The sequence below is a fragment of the Apostichopus japonicus genome, chromosome 19 (assembly GCF_037975245.1).
Source record: "Apostichopus japonicus isolate 1M-3 chromosome 19, ASM3797524v1, whole genome shotgun sequence".
NCBI classification, from domain to species: domain Eukaryota; kingdom Metazoa; phylum Echinodermata; class Holothuroidea; order Aspidochirotida; family Stichopodidae; genus Apostichopus; species Apostichopus japonicus.
The window spans coordinates 5520062-5541878 of NC_092579.1; the positions used below are offsets into that span (position 1 = coordinate 5520062).

A 21817-nucleotide genomic window follows, 5' to 3' on the forward strand; every position below is an offset into this window, starting at 1 on the left:
ACTTAAGATTTAATAATTAGAATATGTGTTGCTGTCTGACAAACAAAGGTGTCTCAATTCCCAGCAACAGTCTGGTTTGGCAGTTTGTCTCTATTAGTATATACTTCTATCATATGTGGTAGTATGTTTCTTGTTAATATTTGCTTGTTAAAGACTAACATCTTCTTTGACAACCTGGACATTGGAGTATATTTATGATTTTCAAATCATTTTATGTTAAAATATCATCTAAAAGCTGTTGCTATGTTTCAAAAATGTTGGTATGGTAACACTAATGCTTGTTGTGTAGATGAGCAGTTACATCAACAGTAATCTGAAAGGAATTAAATTTATTCATTCTTCACATAAATTATTATTTCTTTAGCTATTGAACTGATTTTAATATATTAATGATATACAAAGCAATTTAATAATCAAATGGTATATAGGGCAATAATGGTCTCAATTACACTTGTTCATCCGTTATTTATAATCAGTTTTATCAATTGATTTCTAGTGTTGAGTAGGATCCTTAACTATATTTATTCTTACTTTTATCAACATTTCATCTGTCGGCAGATTAATGGTCAAAGTATAGATTTCTTGTGATTTGTTACAGACGGCCTGTCATAAGTTGCCAATGGAATTGTCTGACCGAGCTAAATATGTTTGACAAATTGGTTGACAAATTGGTTGGCAATGATATCATAGGAAATAGTTTAGTAGGAAAAAAGACCCTATCAAGGACCCTATACAGGAGAGAAAGAAAAACTGAAGACACAAACACTCAAACCCGATTACAGTTCACTGGCACCTTGAATACTGAAATTAGCTTCTACCAGACTTCTAATATTTTGGTCTGTAGACCTAACGCAGTGCCTATCTGAACGTATTTATTGTTATTATTAGTTTAGTTTAGTAGAAAAAAAGGATCAGGAAGGACGCTTAAGTCCCCATCAAGGACCCTATAGGAGAGAAAAAACTGAAGACCCGATTACAATGCTTATAGTGCTTGTCCAAAGCATCTTTAACCCATTCACACTACTTGCAAGTACAACTTTCTCAGACAAGCCGTTCCACTCATTCACAACCCTATTAGAAAAAAAAAGTTATGCCGAGTATTAATCCTACTTTGCGACTTTTGGAGTTTAAGACAATGACCTCTGGTAAAACTTATATTAGCAAACATGAAAGTCAGTGAAGGATAAATTGACCAAACCATGCATACACAATCTTGAAAACCTGAATCAAGTCACCACGTAACCTATTAAACTCCAGTGTGGTGAGATTCAACACTTGTGACCACCTATAATATGAAACACCCTTTAAGAATTAATCATCCTAGTAGCCCTCCTCTGAACCATTTCGAGTACTTCCTTATCCTTAGCAGAATATGGGTTCCAAGCCTGCACAGCATACTCCAGATGAGGCCTGACCAACTGCTTATAAAACCTAGCAACTATGTCCTCTCTCAGAAACCTGTAGTTCCTTCAGATTATGCCTAAAACCATATTACCTCTTTAAGCAGCTTCAAAGAACACGATTGCAAGAATGCTTCAAAACACACGATAGTCAGACTAACAATTTAGCAATGCCTTATGTGATAGGCTACAGCGAGAGGGGCTAAATTTAGTCTCATTCCATTATGAATTTTTGAGGTTCTTTGTTAATATTAATATTAACCTTCATTGGCGTAGATCCGGGGGAAAGGGATTTATATTTATATATATATGTATATATATATATATATATATATATATATATATATATATATATATATATATATATATATATATATATATATATATACATATATATATATATATATATATATATATATATATATATATATATATATATATATATATATGTATATAAATATTTACGTATATACATATATACGTATATATATATATATATATATATATATATATATATATATATATATATATATATATATATATATATATATATATATATATATATATATATATATATATATATATATATATATATGGATTTCTCTCCACATGAAAGTGTTCATTTAAAATGTGTTTTAATGCTGAAATTAATTCCCCAACATTTGACTGGGAGGGAGGGGAGAGGAACACGCGAAGTACACGCGAAGTGTGGGAAGGGCCTTGCTATTGATACAGGATGAGGAAACATCGTCGTGAACTTTCCATAAAACGGTGCCATGTGCATAGGGTATCGTGTTAAATATGGTGCATTGGAACAGCAGTGGGAAGTCATTATCTTGTATAGTAATAATAATAATAATAATAATAACAATAATATTATAATGTTAATGTAATAATAATATAATAATAATAATATAATAATAATAATAATTATAATAATAATAAAAATAAAATAATATAATAACATAAATATAATTATAATAATAATGATATTATAATAATAATAACAATAATATAATAATAATCATAATAATAATAATAACTATAATATTAATGTAATAATAATATAATAATAATAATAATAATAATAATAATAATAATAACAATAATAATAATAATAATAATAATAATAATAATAATAATAATAATAATAATAATAATAATAATAATAATAATAATAATAATAATAATTATAATAATAATAATAATAATAATAATAATAATAATAATAATTATAATAATAATAATAATAATAATAATAATAATAATAATAATAATAATAATAATGATAATAATAATAATAATAATATAATAATAATATAATATAATCATAATAATATAATAATAATCAGCAGTTATTTTTACGACGCTTAAGCGACCACAAATGTGGGAGAAGCCCGCAAAGGCTTATGAATTACAACTTACACGTCGGGTGGCTTCCAATTCAACATTTTAACTCAAATCTGGAATCTTTTCAATTTAGAAAGTCACTTCAGATGGGAAAACCATAGATTGCTCTTGGATGAAAAACCCACCTTACTATGACCCGGCCGGGAATCGAACCCCAAACCTCCCGATTGCTAAGCCTCATTGCTTCAAATGCCACCGCCTTTATCCACTCGGCCACAGCACCGATTGATAACCTCAAAATATATCCCCCAACATTTGACTGAAGGGGGGGGGGAACCATTTAATCATCTCCACCATGTTATAATTAGACCCTAACAAATGTTTCATCGTTAGAAAATTAAAAATAACGTAAATAATGTAATGTACGTGTCTTTGTCGCTATGACTGTGCCTGTAGCTCGGGAAGAGTTGGTATTATCGCGTCCTTGGGGATACATGATTTGGTAGGCTGTTAACGGACAACCCTCCGCTCCTACCCTTCCCCAGGAATCTCACTCGCACATTGCTCTTGGTTCGCTACTGTACCCTTCATCTCAAAATAAGTGGATAACCTCACCCCCCCCCCCCCCTCTCCACCAATTTCAAAACGAAATCTACGCCACTGTTCACCTTTATCCCGATGTTTAACTTGTACACGCGAAGTGTGGGAACTATCCATAAATGGTGCCATGTGCATAGGGTATTGTGTTGAATATAATGCATTGGAACAGCAGTGTGAAGTCATTATCTTGTATAGCCATATTAGCCAAATATAATCAACATTGCCGGGTACTCCAATATTTACTTTCCATATTTAACTGAGCACAAATGACGACCTCTGTACACAGATACAGTTATTTTATTTAAATTCAAACTCATATTCTCCCGCACAGACTGCATGTTAGACTTAACGTGTTTGGTAAAGCAAACAGCTCGAGCTAAAACGAAACTATGTTGTTGCATGGCTAGTCCAAAGTGTTACTAACGTCAGTGTTGCATAGAAGCTCTTGATATGATTAAAGCAGTACATTATATATATTTAAGGTTTCTCTTAAACACCGCTATGCACTGACTAAGGCTTTCCATGTTAATTTTACTTGGAGGCCGAAATTATGTTCCAATGGGAATGGAAGTTAATAAAGGCTGACTCATAGAAGAACGAAGCTCATACAGGAAGCTCAGCATATTTCGCCTGCATGCGTGTGCACTGACACACACGATGAACCGATTTTGGAACATATTTTCATCCAGCCTATTTACTCCCGTCTGAAACCCCAACTTCACCATATCCCCCACTAATCTAAACTGCCCAAAATACTCTGATATGAAACAATTCATCTCCTTATTTTGTCAGGTTTCTATTTTGAATAAAAACGGAAACTAGTAGAGAACTTTCCAATATTCCGCTATTATAATACGACTATTAGGACCGTTTACCACACAAGTCCGCCGTAACTATTTGAAAGACGCTATAACTGTAATCGCCTTTTACAGACTTATGTTGGACTGGTTGGAGAGACAAGTATGGTGGTTTACTTACTCAATGGAAGTTAGATTGAGGGATAGGGATATGATTATCTCAATGATGATCTATAGACTTTACAGGAAGACCACCTGTATGATGTTAAGCCAGTCATCGCCCGGTCCTTCCCACTCCCTCTCCCTCCCTTTTCGAGAATGTAATTCGATGTATTTATTAAAGTACGATATAACATTCAACATAAGATTAAAATTCGTTCAATAAAACAAGATAGAAAACCTCAACGAACTGCTTTTAGTTCAATATTGACTTAAAAATCACGCGGTATGGTCTATATGTAGGAGGTCAAGGGTTAGTGGGCGTATCTTATCCTTTTATTAATTTGCTAGATACCAGATCAGATCAAACATGTTCTCCTCTCTTACTATAGCAGTCAACCCTCCACTACATCCTTCGTGCTCCACACTTCAGCTGTTCAGCGATAAATATATAATATTCAGTTGAGAAATTTCTTTCATACTATGATCAAAATCATATCATTTCGTTGTCTTTTCAATTATCTCAAAGGGCCATCGATTTGAAATTTGTGTTATCACTTCACGCTTAGCAACTCAGCATACAAACCTATCGAATTAAATCAAGAACAAGTTTATATTGAAGACCTATCGAAGAATATTAGCTGTAGCTCACCTGCACCTATCTTACAAACCTATCGAATTAAATCAAGAACAAGTTTATATTGAAGACCTATCGAAGAATATTAGCTGTAGCTCACCTGCACCTATCTTACAGAGACGTCTATTATTGTAAGTATAAAGAAAACATTTATGAATTTTTATTAGCAGCATTCCAGTATAGGGAAGTATAGCTAAATTAGACAACATGCTTACACGGAACAGTTTGAAAAAACATAAATTCCTTTCAATTTAACTTCCTATTTTCTCACGATTTCGTCGTCTTTTTCGCAATCCAGCATGAACTAAATCGAGCTGACACGTTAAATTCCTGATTGATCGTAGACAGTGTGTTTTTATAATCGGTGATAAATTAGAGAATAAATCCAGGGAACCTTTCCTGATGACCAAAAACATCATTTCATATATCATATTAAATGCAAGGTTGCTCGTTAAACACAAAAAAGTCCAAAGCATTCACCCAAAACAAGTCTTCTTTCCGTTCCGATGATCTCTGTAATTATTGCGATATTCCTCGATAAGAATATATTTTAGAAAGTCGTATTTGTGTCTTAACGATTTTTTAATTTTATCCGCAGATCAAGACTCCCGCTGCATAAATATAATTTTCTGAAAACTATTTAAAGACATTTCAAAATGGCCGCCACAAAAACCTCGTAAGATTTACTATTGTTTTTTTTTTATATAAAACGATTCAAATGTGTTTATACCCGGCGATTATACATGAAAGTATAAGAAAAATATTTATTATTTGTTTACCTTATATTCACCTATATACAAGCAATGTTGTATACTGACAATATTTTTATAAACCGGGCTGTTCGTTCATCAGATAGCTCCTGAAATAGAGGAATGATCTAGTGTCGAATGGTTTGGGGGTGGGGGTGGTTGGTACGAACCCCTAAGGGTGGTAGGACATCACGGTGTCGTTGAATTGAGAAAGTCATCTCAAATCGCCAATACAATGGATCCTCTCTGCATTCTATGCCAAAAATCCATTATTTCCATTATTTTTAACGATATAGGACCCTTTGATTGATTTGTTTAATTTATCAGCAAAATGGCACTTCTTGATTAAACTTTTCCTAACTGTCTCAACAATAGGACACTTTTGAAATACCAAAGAATAAAAAAAACGGTACTTGTCAAAAATGGACACTTCTTATCTATGAAACGGAGCACTTCTTAACGTTTCTGTTACAAAACAGGAGGAACGTGTCCCCTCGGATTCCCCACATCGGGTCTATCGCCCATGGATATGATACAAATCGGTTATGCCAAAGCTTATCCTGGTAGACATAAAGGATATCTTTACCAAATGAAAATTAATATTTTGTAGACCATTAAAACACTCTGCTATCAGCCCATGTTGGATGTCTATTAAACCTTTCATTTTAAAGTAATGGCCCTTGTAAAAATACGGTTCATCCCTTTGAAGTGACTGGACCTGATTTGATCTTATACAAATTCCATTAGGTCAGTTTCCAAATCTGATACAACACAAAATTCACTGTGAAGACTTTTATGCCCCCCAATGCCATATGTTAAGATGCATCGAAATTCCTCACCTAAAAAAGGTGTTAAACGTCATCCAAGGATGTTTTTTGCTTTTATGGAGATTAACGAACATGTTTTGGTAGAGTTATTATCATTTTAAAGCAATGGGATTAACATTAAGACTTAGGATTGCACTGAGGCGCCGACGTCATCGATCTCTGGACCCTTAAGTGAGCATTCCAGAGTTTAAGCATATTTTGAAGGTAAGTATAAGGTAAGAAGGTAAATATAGGTGTAAAGCTGTATAGCTATAATAAGCATTATTACTAGCAGTCAAATTTGTCCTTTGTTTTTCTTGGACTTAATATGTCAAAGAACTCAAGACTAAATTTCTGTCTGAAGTCACCCCGTGAAAACTTTAGACCAAAGTTGGCCTTCTTGAATAGCGCCATGATTTAATGATTACCGGAGCCTTCACAAAACTAGCTTTCTTGAATGGCTCCACCACTTTTACAAAACTTGTGGGCATCTCTCTCTCCATTTTTGGCGCTGAATGCAAATGTATTATAATGCACTGCATGCGTGTTGTCGACAAACACAAGTTGAATCAGAGAGTTACATCAGTACATACATATGAAAACGACGAATATTGAAGAAAAATAAATGTGTTCAAGCAAACTTAATATAGCCTATGCAATTCCATCAATTTGACTGAAACTGCTTATTAACAATTTAGGCATATAGTCGGTGTTAATTGTACTATGTGAGAGAAATTTTGTGAAAGGAATATTTTCATATCCGTAAAACACACAGTAATAAATTGGAAATGTTTTTCTTCATTATGAACTTTATTTAGACAGCTTTAATAGGCCATTTTATAGGAAAACAATTTATTCGGTAGAATTTCCAGTTTCTAGCACTATTTACCCCGTTTGTTTTATACAAATTCACGAAGCCATGTATTTTCTTCACGTTAATGCGCGAAAAAGTTCTTCTTAATGGTAAACCATTGTTAGTCGTGTGTCTTTAGGCCAGTATCCCGAAAATTCCTTATTATTAGGCCTTCAACGTCTCGTTTCTTATATCTTCGAGATTACCTTGTCGATTAATTTGCTCTGGACATCTGCCAATGTGGTCACGACTTTGTAATTCCATGCACATAGATCAATAGCAAGGACGGCGGAAGCACTTTTAATCTGGGGGGAGGGCACCGACATCAAAGGGCACTTTGCAGAAATTCGATTGGACTGACGCAGCCTTATATTTAGTACTCTTTAAAACTGTTATTGTATTATCTTATTTGTGTATACACATCACTCCATCAACGCCCCTCCCCCCTAAAGGAAAATATGCATACTAGCACTGCAGTATCCAATGTGCAAATTGGGAAACAAGGAACACATTTTCTTTTGAGACAAAATGAGGTGAAATCATGCTAGTTGCTAATGTACACGAGACGAGGCGAAGGCAGAGCCTCGGGTACGGTGTGCATAGATTCGAGCTCGGTGGCGTGGTCGATGTCACAGGTCCACGGGACGGGGCGAATACCCGGCAGTCGACCGTAGGAGCCTCCGATGCACGTGCACAGATCTGGGACTCGGTGTGTCGTTCGATAGCACCAGTCGGAGAGACGGTGCGCGAGACCGAGTCGACCGAGAGCGTCGGCAGGAGTGCACGAGAGGGGGTCGATCGAATGTTCGTGACCTTTTAGTGTAGCGGGTATTGGCTTACGTGTGCCCGACGGAGACGGCAGAAGGACCGACGAGCACACGTATAGAGTTGTGACCTCGTCAGAGATGATGAGCCCCTCCCCCCCCCCCAAAAAAAAATATTGTCAACTTTAGTGTAGCGGGTACTGGCTAGGATGTGCCCGACGGAGACGGCAGAACGACCCACGAACACATGCATAGAGTTGTGACCATTGTCAACTTAAGGGTATCGGGTACTGGCTTTAGTGTGCCCGACGGAGACGGCAGAACGACCCACGAACACATGCATAGAGTTGTGACTATTGTCAACTTGAATGTATCGGGTACTGGCTAGGATGTGCCCGGCGGTGACGGTAGAACGACCCACGAACACATGCATAGAGTTGTGACTATTGTCAACTTTAATGTATCGGGTACTGGCTAGGATGTGCCCGTTTGAACAGTTGTATGCACGACTATCTGAGCGGAGCGCCACCATCAGTTGGCGCGGAGCGTATTAGAAAATTTTTGGTTTTACAAACCCCTCAGATGGCCGGAAACGGCCCTTCCCTCTGGTTCCCTGGACTCTTGCTTACTTGAGACACCTCAATTTTTATGTAGAAAAACGGCACATTTTAAACCTGAGGAAAAGTGGGGGGCACGTGCCCCCTGTGCCCCCCCCCCTGGTTCCGCCGCCCTTGATCAATAGCCTATTAAACAAGTCAGTACCGTTTGCAAAACCTAGCCTACTTCGCAGCCTAGTAAGTAGTAAGTTGAGTCTCGTCTATCCGACATGCTCAGTGATTAACCTCCACCACGTATCACGATCTTGCGCAAGGTTTATTGCTTCCTCGAAATTTTTAATATTAATGTCCTTAAATTGCGACTTTATTTTTCCAAGCAAGGTAGTCACGGGCCTTCCTACTGATTTAGCAGTATGTCTCAGTGCTTTTCTTAAAGCAACCTTTGCTGGAGCGTCCTCCTGGAGTCTTGCTACATGACCGAAAAATCTCAATCTTCTATGTAAGACTATGGATGACCAAGGTTTTTGGTTGGTTTCGTTGTAGAGCTCATCATTTGATAACCAATTGTTATTGGTCCATCTAATGTTGAGAATATTCCGAAGTGGTCTCCTTTGAAAAGTGTCAATTTTCCGATCAAGATCCTTCGTTGTGCCCCACAGTTCGCAATTGTACAAAAAATACTCTTTAATAAAGTCTCAAAAATCCTAAGCTTAATGTTCCGGCTTATGTTTTTGCTTTTGAAAATGCTTGACAGTGTGTTGAAAGCACCGTTGGTTATACCAATTCTTCGGTTAATGTCTTCTTCGGTCCCCAGCAAGCTTCCAACATATTAACACTTCTTCTAACTTTCATTTCCTTTTCTTGTGATTGAAATGTTCTCAGTTTTTGTGCAATTGATTTTTAGATTCCTTCCTGCCAGTTTGTAAGAAACTCGTTTTTCGATATCTTGCACTATATGCTGACCAGTTGATGCCCAAGAGATATCATCAGCGTATTGTTGGTCTACTGTGAAAAAAAGAGAATTAGTGGTGGTAGTGCTGTAATAATGATCAACCAACTGAGATGGCAGGATAACTACATCGATATCATTATCATCTGTTTTCAAAGAGTTGGCTAGATAAGTTATAAAAAATAGTGCACTTGCACTATTTCCTTGTGGTGAACCAATGTTAGTGTTAAAAGGAAGTCCGAGTTTGCCCTCTAATTTGACGGTGTAGGAGACTTTATCGATTAGTAGTAATATCAGGTGAAGTTGGTCGTTGTCAAGAACCTGTTCTAGGTCAGTTAGCAAGGATCCTCTTTGAACTGTGTCGAACGCCTTGCTCATATCTAGCATCAATAGATTCCTAGTGTAACCTATGGATGTTATTGCCTTTTCTGCTAGCACTTTAAAAGCGAAGACAAGTTCAGCTGTGCAACGTCCTGAAGTGTAGGCAGTTTAGGTAATGGGGGATATGCTCATCAATTGACGGACGAATCCTCCTGGCCACACAAACCGCAAGAATTTCCCTCAGTGTTGATAATGAAATGACTGGTCTTAAGTTTTCTGGTGGGCCTTTAGTTTTTCCCGGTTTTTGGATAGGAGTTAGGATTCCTTGTTTAATTTCAATCGGGAAATCTCCTGATTCGGCTATACTATTTAAGATATTTGCTATGTGTTTGTGTGTGCATGGGGCATATTTGAGATGTTCGGCTGTCACCTTGTCACAACCTGGGGTTTTATTATTTTTCAAGGATGAGACTGCTTTTTTAATTTCATCTTCATCAAAGGGCGTGTTTAGTTTTTCTGGAAGCACGTTTAGTTTGGGATCTGGAATATTGAAGTTAAAAGTCTTTTCGAAATGTTTGCTGATTGTCTTTAATTTTTGCGTCGGTGTCTCCTATGTGTTTATCGCCAATTTTAATTGTAATGGGGTCTCTCTTACTCTTTTGTTGTACTACTCTTATTGCTTTGAAGAAACGGTGGGAGTCATCCTTACAATTTTCAATTTCAGAAATTTCTTCAATTAATTTTTGTTCATGGGTAGTTTTACTAGAAAATGTTGTTGTTTAATTATTTTGGTCCTTTTAGTTTTTCAATTTCTCTTTTGATCAATATCCTTACAGTTGTCAATCTGGAGTCTAGGTCTTTTTGTTTCTTGGATAAGCTTGCTATTTCAGTATTATTAAAGCGTACTTTGTTTGTTGGTGGATTTAAGTTTGGGCATTGTTTAACCAAACTGTTGACAGTTCATTCCAATAGGTAGCTGGTGATTGGGAAAAATTGGTTTCGTTGAATGTGTTAAATACGTTTTCAATATATATAGTCAATTTTGTTTGATTTAAGATGGCAGGTATTACTACTTACAACAGTCCTATTGACTAAATAAATTTGTCTTCTTGTTGAGCTATTCAGGGTGAAACTACTTGTAATGATTTTGTGATCAGTGTAAATATGAAAGCTATTATAAGCGCGAGCATCAATATTAATAATTTTGAAGTTTAATGGAGCTTTGATATAGTCAATTTGGCTTCTGATAGGGTTTCTGTGATTATTAGGTATAAAATTACTTGTATAAGTGTTGATATGCTCAGGTTTTTGTTTGTAGAAAGTATTAAATAAGTATAGATCGTTACGTACAATTAGGTCTGTTAAGAATTCACCATTAGTATTAGTATTTGCAGTGGTGTATTTTCCAATATGTTTAGGAAAGAAAGGATTCGATTAGCCAACTTTTGCATTGAAATCACCACATATAATTACTTCTTCGTTATTGACAGTATTTAGTAGATCTTCAAGATTTTGTTAAAATTGATCGGTTTCTTCAGGATTCTTATAAGTTATTGCTGATGAAGGGGCATAACCCAGGAAAAAATTTACCTCAAATTTACCGTGGTAACATACCACAATTTTACCACGGTAAAACCGGGGTAAAACCGCGGTAAATTTGTTGTACATTACCGCGGTGTTTTGGCCCTATGGACGCGGTAAACCGCGGTTTACCGCAGTACATTACCACAAATTTACCATAGTTTTACCCCAATTTTACCGCAATTTACCACGCTGTTACCATACTTTTACCGCACTTTTACCCTAAATTTACCACAGTTTAACGTTCTTTTACCCCAATTTTACCGTATATTTACCACGCTTTTTCCTTAGTTTTACCTCAATTTGCCATACTTTTACCACGCTTTACCGTTCTTTTACCCCAATTTTACCATGGTTTTACAGTAGATTTACTACGCTTTGACCTTAGTTTTACCTCAGTTTACCAGGATTTTACACTAATTATAGGACAGTTTTACCTCACATTGAGCATAATTTTGTCCTAATTTCAATCAGCATGTACACCATAAATTTCTTTGAACCCTTATTGTAATGGGTGTATGCCTGACATGTAAGTCCACAGTTGTAGCATGCAACAGTTTTTAATTCATCAAATCCATGGAGGTTTCACACATGAGAAAGCTTTGTTGAATTTCAATAACCCTAGCTGGTATGATTCCTGACTATCTGCTTTAGACTTAACTGGTAGTCCAGATTGGACTTTTGATCTCCAATTGCCCTCAAAAACTTGGTTTAAATGAAGAGAGTACTCTGTAGATATGATATGATATGATACACCTCGTATTACGCTTCCACCCGAAGGTGCTTCAGCAGACTAAGGAAATCCTTAGTCGGAAATTATTGAGGTTCCAAGTTTTTGTGCGTGGAAGGACACCGGCGAAACTCGCCTTCTCTTTTCGAATAGTGCCCTGAAGTAACGAGGCAGGGGTGTGTAGTCCTGCTCCCGGGACCGCAATTTTAACGTCCCCTCCGAAGGACGTGAGTACCGCTTTCCACGTGTAGCCACTTTCCTACCACGAGAAAGGAGCGGGGTGAAAATTGGTGTCAGTGTCGACACCGAGGTTTGAACCAGGGACCTCAGGTAGATAGATACATAGACTTGTCATGTCATTTAATGGACCTGACAGAGAATACCCAAATCTGACGACACTGATTGGTCAATTTTTGTGTGTTCAGTGTTGAGGCACAGAAGCTAAGCCTTATGTGTGCTAGTTTATATAGTTCTTTTTTTTTCATTTTAAAGGCTTTTAGGTTCTCCCTCATGATGAAAAAAAGAATTAAATGTTGTCTCCTCTCAAATTTATCAGGGATTACATGAAGGAATTCTCTATGTATATATCTACTGTTTTTTTTAGGAAAAGAGATGCATACTATAACATATAAGAATAGCAGTTGGTCTCTCTTCTTAATTCAACTCATATCCACAGGTAATTTATATTGCCAACATTAAGATATGAGTAGAACATCAAATCATGCAAAAATTGCTGTAAATGTACCATCATGTTTCATAGTGTGACCCATATATGTTCTACTGTGGTAAAATCATGGTACAATTATGGTAAATTTACCATAGTATAATTGCACTGTATAGTTTTACCCTAATTTTACTGTGGTTAATCATGGCACAACTGTAGGAATTTCACCTATGTAGTTTATGGAACATATAAATTTACCCTACATAATTACTCTAGTAATATCATGGTAAAGCTATGGTAAATTTACCGTAGTAAATGTACCACACTGTTACCCTACTTTTACCGCGGTATACTACCATGGTAAAACTGCGGTAAATTTACCTTAGTAAATGTACCACACTTTTACCCTACTTTTACCGCGGTAATACCATGGTAAAACTGTGGTAAATTTACCGTAGTAAATGTACCGCACTTTTACCCTACTTTTACCGTGGTAATACCATGGTAAAACTGCGGTAAATTTACCGCAGTAAATGTACCGCACTTTTACCATACTTTTACCGCGGTAATACCATGGTAAAACTGCGGTAAATGTACCGCAGTATATTTTACCACAATTTTACCACACATTTACCCCATTTACCACACATTTACCATAGTTTACCGCGGTAAAATTAGGGTACATTTTTTGCTGGGAAGCATTAATAATATGTAGTGGGTGGACTTTATTGTTATAAGTACCATAAATGGTCAACAGAGCAAGGCGATCAGATATGGTTAAAAACACAATCAATTCCTCTTTTAACAAAGAAACCTACATCGTGATATGAATTGCTTCAAGCTGCTTTAAAAAATGTATATGAATTGGTTTGATCTGACCTTGGTAGTTTGACCTCGTCTGGACCTCTTATCTTTGTTTCTTGCACAGCGGTGACGTCAAGATAGTATCTTGTGATGTCTTCAATTTATTCAAGTTGTTTTTCTTCTTTTGAAATCCCACGACAGTTAAGAGTACCGACTTTAATAATCTGTTCGTTGTTACGCATTCCAATAAAGAGAATGAATCCAAAATAGACAAGAGATATTCACTCCCGTGGTAGGCTATAGTATAGGCTACTAAAATATGACTGATAGGTCAGAAAAGTTGAAATTTGAAAAATGCACACGACTAAATCACTAAAAATAATAAATCCAAACTGTTTTAAACAATAGATACTTTGGAAGAAACAATAAATCTTAATACTAGAGTAAACGTGATAGGATGTGTTCACTAAAATGAGCAAAACAAGCAAATTTCCGAAGAAAGATGATGCTGACAACACGCCACTGATGTCTTCCAAGTACACTGAGTACTGAGAGTTGTTTATCATTCCTTCGATCAAAAATCACTCTAAATTCTTCGTTACCATGGATACAACCTTCCAACCCTGAACTAACTTTTCACTTTTTGCCTTCAATACACACAGCGTGTATACAACGATACCACGGTTCACTGTGCAAGATGGTTACAATGTGTCGGCGGTGGACTTGCTAGATACAGGCCGTTTGGCTGTCGCTGGATATAATGACAAGACAAACTGCAGCTTCATCGATCTGTTTATGTTGCAATTTGATCCTGATTCTGAAGGAAAACCGTTATTATTGACGCCAGAACCCTATTATTCTGATAAATTTACCGAGTTTGGTTCAGAATGGCGGACTGTTTGTTTACTGGATGATCGTCTGTTTTTAACGTGTTGTAAGGATACGATAGCATTGTACGATAGTAGCAATGGCGGTCTGGTCAATAAAGGGAAGTTTAACGGTGACGCCTGGTGTATGACAACCAGAGATGGTTTAGTGTATGTCGGTTTATATCAATCCAATGAGGTGATTGTCTTAGATTTAAAAATATTGAGAATGGAGAAGACAATCACCTTAACAGGACTAAAAGGAGGAGACTGGCCTCATGATATAACAGTTAGTAATAATAAACTGTTTATCTGTACAGGCTGGGATATAGCGTTAATGTATAATAGTGAGGGAGAAATAGAACAGAAATATACACACACACAGTACAAATATTCACGTAGTATAACAGTCAGTGAAGAGAAAGGATTAATATTTATATTATGGACTGATGGTGGTAAGGGTAGCCAAGTTGTTGTTTACTCTCTATCTGGGGGTCATCTTTCCATCTCTGGGGGTCATTCTTCCATCTCTGGGGGTCATATATTGGCTTCTATTAAAGTTCCTGGTGATTCCTGGAGAATTAGGATCAATAATAACATAGACAGATTGTTTTTGGTTACCTGGGAAACTGGAGAAGTAAATGAATATCACACAGTAAGTATGATACAGGATATATAGGCCTATGGTAAAAATTAGGACTTGTTATCACTTATTTTCAAACAATCCTTTGAATGAAGATCAACAAATTTGGTTTCATTCAATGCAAACAAGTGAGGAGAAGACACTCTTAGATGTTTACAATATTAGAGCAGCACACAAAATTTGGAAAATATTTCTTCTTATTTTCTGAGCTAACGAGCTGCTAATTTCTACAAATTTGGTATTAGTGAATGTAGAATTTTAGGAACAAGACAACTATTACTTATTTGTTAAGAGGGAGATCAAAATGGTGGAAAAGTTAGAATAAAATTTAAAAAACAAATTAGGCTATTGGTAGCTTGTAGCACTTTCCAATATTAGAGCAGCACACAAAATTTGGAAAATATTTCTTCTTATTTTCTGAGCTAACGAGCTGCTAATTTCTACAAATTTGGTATTAGTGAATGCGGAATTTGAGGAAGAACACAACTGTTACTTGGTTGTTAAGAGGGAGATAAAAATGATGGGAAATTAAACTGTGCAAAATTTATGAACAATTTAGGCCATTGGAATCTTGTTACACCTAAGTGCTGGAAAAAATCAAATAAAAATAAGTGCTATTTTTTAGACAATGATTTCTATTCTAGGTTTATAATTCTTTGCAAATTAATGCAAGATGAATGCTCCATGGCTAAACAGCTCAGACAAAAACGGTGTAGTTCCTTTATCATTAATTTTGGATGTCAAAGTCTGCTAAAATATACAAATGTGTCTAAAATCACTACTGTTAAGTGCACAACAGGTGCAATTTTCCTTGCAGTTAGGTAAAATTCAAGAACAATTATCTTAATTTAGACCATAGTGCTTAGTTTGACACTTGTGCACATGTAAAGCAAATACCGCAGTGATGGTACCTTGATTTGATCACATTATTTAAGTCTTGATAAAATGGTATGACACAAGCTTGCTTCTATTTTGGGAGGTAGGGATGGTTTACTTAGGTGCGAATTAGTCAAAAATGCAGTAAAAGAAGGGGTAAAGTGTGACCTCAGCCTTATGGTACTATTTTCAATTTGTCAACAGAGTAAAGACTACAAAATTCGCAAAGCCATTGAAATCATTTTCATTACTTCTGAGGAGAGAAAAAGCTCAGGCTTTACTTCAATAGGATTGTACGTGTGTATGTATGGGTGTATGTATGTATGTTTTTAAGATCCTCCTGCAAGAAGGAACTCGCATAGAAGCCTCATTGGCTTATCAAAGTTGCAAGCTGACCAAAGTCAGTCTCTTAGACTCATATTTAACGTCCATGATTATGAATTGTCAAATAACAACAATTCTGTAACTGGACGACATACATTAATCTTGGAGTGACTCGAACTTGGGACCTTATGATTGAAAGGCATTGGCGTTAATCAATGAGCTAACACTCCACTGCATCGAATTGCATCGAGTCAGTTGACAGTCTTCTTGTCAGTTCTCTTCAAGTGGTTCATTTCACTGATGGCCTAGGATTTCCATTATGAAGAATGCACAGTGTAATATAGTCCTTAAATAAGACACAATAAGTAACAGATATTGAATTAATTTCTGACAATGCTAATTATAGGTACAGGTTAGCTATATTGCACTCATAATGTAGGTCATATTGGATTAAGCAGGAAAAATGAGGCAAACCTTAACTGTTTTGAAAATTATGTTGATTTCTATGTTTGAAAACTAAGAAAGTAATGTATTACTGCAGTTTATTTATTTCAAGTTTGTGACAGTAACGATTATAGACATCACTTTGTGTAAGTAATGACTCACAATATCCTGCTTAATTGTCTAAATACGCAATACACTAATTAACAATGGTGAAGATCCCACGCATTAACCAAGCACACAGTGTAATGTATGTATTTTGCTATGCACATGGATTTAACATGACCATTGCAGGGAGTTGTTATGGAACTCCCTGATCATTGCTACTCATGCATGAGGAAGCATTACCACATGTCAACCAGTGTAAGAACAATGGTCTTCCTGTAAAAGGCTTTATTATGCATGTCATTTGGCCACACCATATACTACTAAATTATGTCTAACCTCATTAAGTAATCCAGGAAACTTGGTTTAGCATTATAGTTGATAACTGCACATAGTCTCAATAATTAAATGTTTCACATGAATTCTTTGTCATGCTGTGTATAGCTCATAGTGCAGTAGCTGCACTATACGATTTAGTGTACACACCAATCTTGAAAAAAATATCACAGTGCAGATATGGATTCTTCAAGCATTTGAGCTGCAGCACATGTAGGTTAGCTGTGTTATTGACCATCTACATTGCCCAGAATTGAAGACACTTCAAGTAGTTCTATGTCAATGATCACATTCCCACACAAACATGGGTTACAATTGAGTGATTATTGGTTAAATTGGAGAATAAAATGTTAAGCCCGTTAAACTATAATTATAAGGTGGTGGCATCATGAATCAATCTGCAATAATCTGCCTGATACAGCTTCGTGTATAGAAGAATGTAGTATGTATAGTCTTAAAAATCAATCAAACCAATTGTCCGCTTTTAATACCATTTATTTATTTGAAATAAATATTTAATACTGTAGTTAAATGAGCTCGGGTAAATCACAACCACATTATTCACACATTCATATTAAAATAAATCCCTCCCTTTGAATGTGTTGACGTTTCAACGCCTCAATCGATTTTATAGTCTACTACCACCAGTATATTTATTTGCTTTTCTGTTTGTTGTCTTTTTGTTATAGAGTGACATCTTTACTTTTGATAACCTCCTGATGCACTCAGAGTCATTGATTGAGAAAGTTGACTGTCAGAAGCTACTTGACTACCTTAAATTTCCAGCTAAGGAATCAAAGGACATTATTGAGAGTGACACACCATTTTTATCTCTTGTCCACCATCTCAGAGAGGCAGGGAAGGTTTCTTTTCATGACATCAACCATTTAATGATAGCATGTTCTGAAAAAGCACTGAGTAAATTGGTGGCAGTATTGACTGTCTTCCAACAAGCTCAAGGTATGTTTATATCAAAGAGCTGAACAAGTAAAAAATGTTATGACTCGCAAAACATGCAAATGTGTCATCTGAAAAATAAATAATGCAATTTGATGTAATATACCATTGTATTAACTTAAGTTAATTAACCCATGGTTGATAAAAGAAGCTCCTTTAATACATTTTGATACAAATATGCTGATAAATAAGTTAGCAAGAAAATATGTTTCATTCATTGTCAACGTCTTGCATTAAAGTCTAATATTTGCATAAGTATGTTACTTAAGGGATATACTCAAAGTTTCATTTGAGATATGTTCAGACAAGACTGGTAAAATTTGGAATTTTTTTCCCTTTGAAATTTTGTAATTTAATATCTTTGATATATTGGAGAATCATTGAAAAGGCTTGACTTTGTCCAATTGCTCAGAAGCAGGGCCAAAATCAACACAAAGGAAGTGAAAGATTTGCATCGTCACCTCAAATAACTTGCTAAAGTTGTATCAAAATGGAAACTCACTAAATTTGGTGAAGTTTGTCACAATATTTTCCTGGACGTTTTTTTATTGTATTATTGTTAAGATATATTGAACTGTGTTTATTTACATAACTCAATCTCTTGGGTGAAAGGCAATCTTTCACCATGTTTGCATCTTATATGTTTGTTTCAGATTCAAAGTTTACCAAGAAAGTACCAAAGGATCAATTAAAGGCGTTAGAAGACAAAAGGAAGGAACTCTCTCACAAACTAATTGAATCAGAAGGTGAAAAACAACTGCTTACTGAAAGACTAAAGGCATCAGAAAACGAAAGACAACAATTCACTGATAAGCTAGCAATATCAGAAAGTGAAAAGCATCAAATTACTGGAAGACTTAAAGCTGCAGAGGAAGAGAGACAACAACTCAGTGATAAACTAACAGAATTAGAAGATGAGAGACAACAATTTATAGGACGACTAAAGACAACAGAGGAGGATAGACAAACAGTTGCTAACACATTAAAGACAACAGAGGAAGAAAGACAACAGCTGACTGGAAGACTAAAGACAACAGTGAATGCGCTTAAGACAACAGAGGAAGAGAGACAACAGCTGACTAGAAGACTAAAGACAAAAGAGGAAGAAGGACAACACCTGACGGGAAGACTAAAGACAACAGAAGAAAAAAGACAGCAACTTAAAGATGCATTGAAGGCAACAGAGGAAGAAAAACAACAGCTGACTGGAAGACTAAAGACAACAGAGGAAGAAAGACAACAGCTGACTGGAAGACTAAAAACAACAGAGGAGGAAAGACAACAGCTGACTAGAAGAATAAAGACAACGGAGGAGGAAAGACAACAGCTGGCTGGCAGACTAAAGGCATCAGAAGAGGAAAGACAACAACTCACTAATAAACTAGTAATATCAGAAGGTGAAAAGCATCAAATTAATGGAAGTCTTACAGCTGCAGAGGAAGAGAGACAACAACTCAATGATAAACTTACAGTATTAGAAGATGAGAGACAACAATTTATAGGACAACTAAAGACAACAGAAGAGGAAAGACAAACCCTTGCTAACACACTAAAGACAACAGAGGAAGAAAGACAACAGCTGACTGGAAAAATAAAGACAACAGAGGAGGGAAGACAACAATTCAAAGATACATTGAAGTCAACAGAGGTAGAAAGACAACAGCTGACTGGACTATTAAAGACCACAGAGGATGCGCTTAAGACAACAGAGGAAGAGAGACAACAGCTGACTAGAAGAATAAAGACAACGGAGGAGGAAAGACAACAGCTGGTTGGCAGACTAAAGGCATCAGAAGAGGAAAGACAACAACTCACTGATAAACTAGCAATATCAGAAGGTGAAAAGCATCAAATTAATGGAAGTCTTAAAGCTGCAGAGGAAGAGAGACAACAACTCAATGATAAACTTACAGTATTAGAAGATGAGAGACAACAATTTATAGGACAACTAAAGACAACAGAAGAGGAAAGACAAACCCTTGCTAACACATTAAAGACAACAGAAGGAGAAAGACAACAGCTGACTGGAAGACTAAAGACAACAAAGGAGGGAAGACAACAATTCAAAGATACATTGAAGGCAACAGAGGTAGAAAGACAACAGCTGACTGGACTACTAAAGACAACAGAGGAAGAAAAACAACAGCTGACTGGAAGACTTAAGACAGCAGAGGAGGGTAGACAACAGCTGACTGGAAGACTAAAGAAAACAGAGGAGGAAAGACAACAGCTGGCTGGAAGACTAAAGGCAACAGAAGAGAAAAGTAAGCAGTTTAAAGATGCATGGAAGGCAACAGAGGAAGAAAAACAACAAATGACTGGAAGACTTAAGACAACAGAGGAGGATAGACAACAGCTGAATGGAAGACTAAAGAAAACAGAGGAGGAAAGACAACAGCTGGCTGGAAGACTAAAGGCATCAGAAAACGAAAGACAACAATTCACTGATAAACTAGCAATAACAGAAGGTGAAAAGCATCAAATTACTGGAAGACTTAAAGCTGCAGAGGAAGAGAGAAAACAACTCAATGATAAAATTACAGAATTAGAAGATGAGAGACAACAATTTATAGGACAACTAAAGACAACAGAGGAGGAAAGACAACAGCTGACTGGAAGACTAAAGACAACAGAGGAGGAAAGACAACAATTCAAAGAAACATTGAAGGCAACAGAGGTAGAAAGACAACAGCTGACTGGAATACTAAAGACAACAGAGGAAGAAAAACAACAGCTGACTGGAAGACTAAAGACAACAGAGGAAGAAAGACAACAGCTGACTGGAAGACTTAAGACAACAGAAGAAGAAAGACAACAATTCAAAGATGCATTGAAGGCAACAGAGGAAAAAAGACAACAGCTGATGGGAAGACTTAAGACAACAGAGGAGGAACGACAACAGCTGACTGGAAGACTAAATACAACAGAGGAGGAAGGACAGCAATTCAAAGATGCATTGAAGGCAACAGAGGAAAAAAGACAACAGCTGATGGGAAGACTTAAGACAACAGAGGAGGAACGACAACAGCTGACTGGAAGACTAAATACAACAGAGGAGGAAGGACAGCAATTCAAAAATACATTGACAGCAACAGAGGAAGAAAGACAACAGCTTACCAGAAGACTAAAGACAACAGAGGAGAAAAGAAAACAGCTGACTGGAAGACTTAAGACAACAGAGGAGGAAAGACAACAGCTGACTAGAAGACTAAAGACAACAGAGGTGGAAAAAAAACAGCTGGCTGGAAGACTAAAGACAACAGAGGAAGAAAGACAACACTTTGGAGATAGATTAAATACAACTGAAAACAAGCTGAAGACATTGAAAAATGTAATTAATTAATCTAATTGATATAATTGAACGTATGTCCTTCAATGTGACTTAGGCCTACACTCCTTCGTCTAGAACAGTTGTTCCACCTTTTCAGTACTAAATTAAACTTGTGATTTTATCGGAGCAAGGTAGTCATTTTGCAATATCGTCACACCCTTAAGTTAAGGTCAAAAGGTTATCATTTCAGCCTGCCTTAAATTAAGTGTGAAGAAAT

At 36.2% G+C, this 21817-nt stretch overlaps 1 protein-coding gene across 9 annotated transcripts in view; it reads left to right on the forward strand.

The window, feature by feature from the left end:
• LOC139960602 (uncharacterized) overlaps positions 1 to 21817 on the forward strand; it is a 187644-nt gene that overhangs the window by 146123 nt on the left and 19704 nt on the right. For 7 of the 9 annotated variants that reach the window (XM_071959074.1, XM_071959075.1, XM_071959073.1 and 4 more), the window contains 2 exons: positions 18002 to 18272; positions 18923 to 21600. In XM_071959074.1, the coding sequence (XP_071815175.1) occupies positions 18002 to 18272; positions 18923 to 21600 (2949 nt within the window). Of the gene's footprint in view, positions 1 to 4713; positions 5075 to 5541; positions 5620 to 14383; positions 15243 to 18001; positions 18273 to 18922; positions 21601 to 21817 lie in introns of those variants that run through there. The other 2 variants (XM_071959077.1, XM_071959079.1) reach the window with 2 other exon arrangements.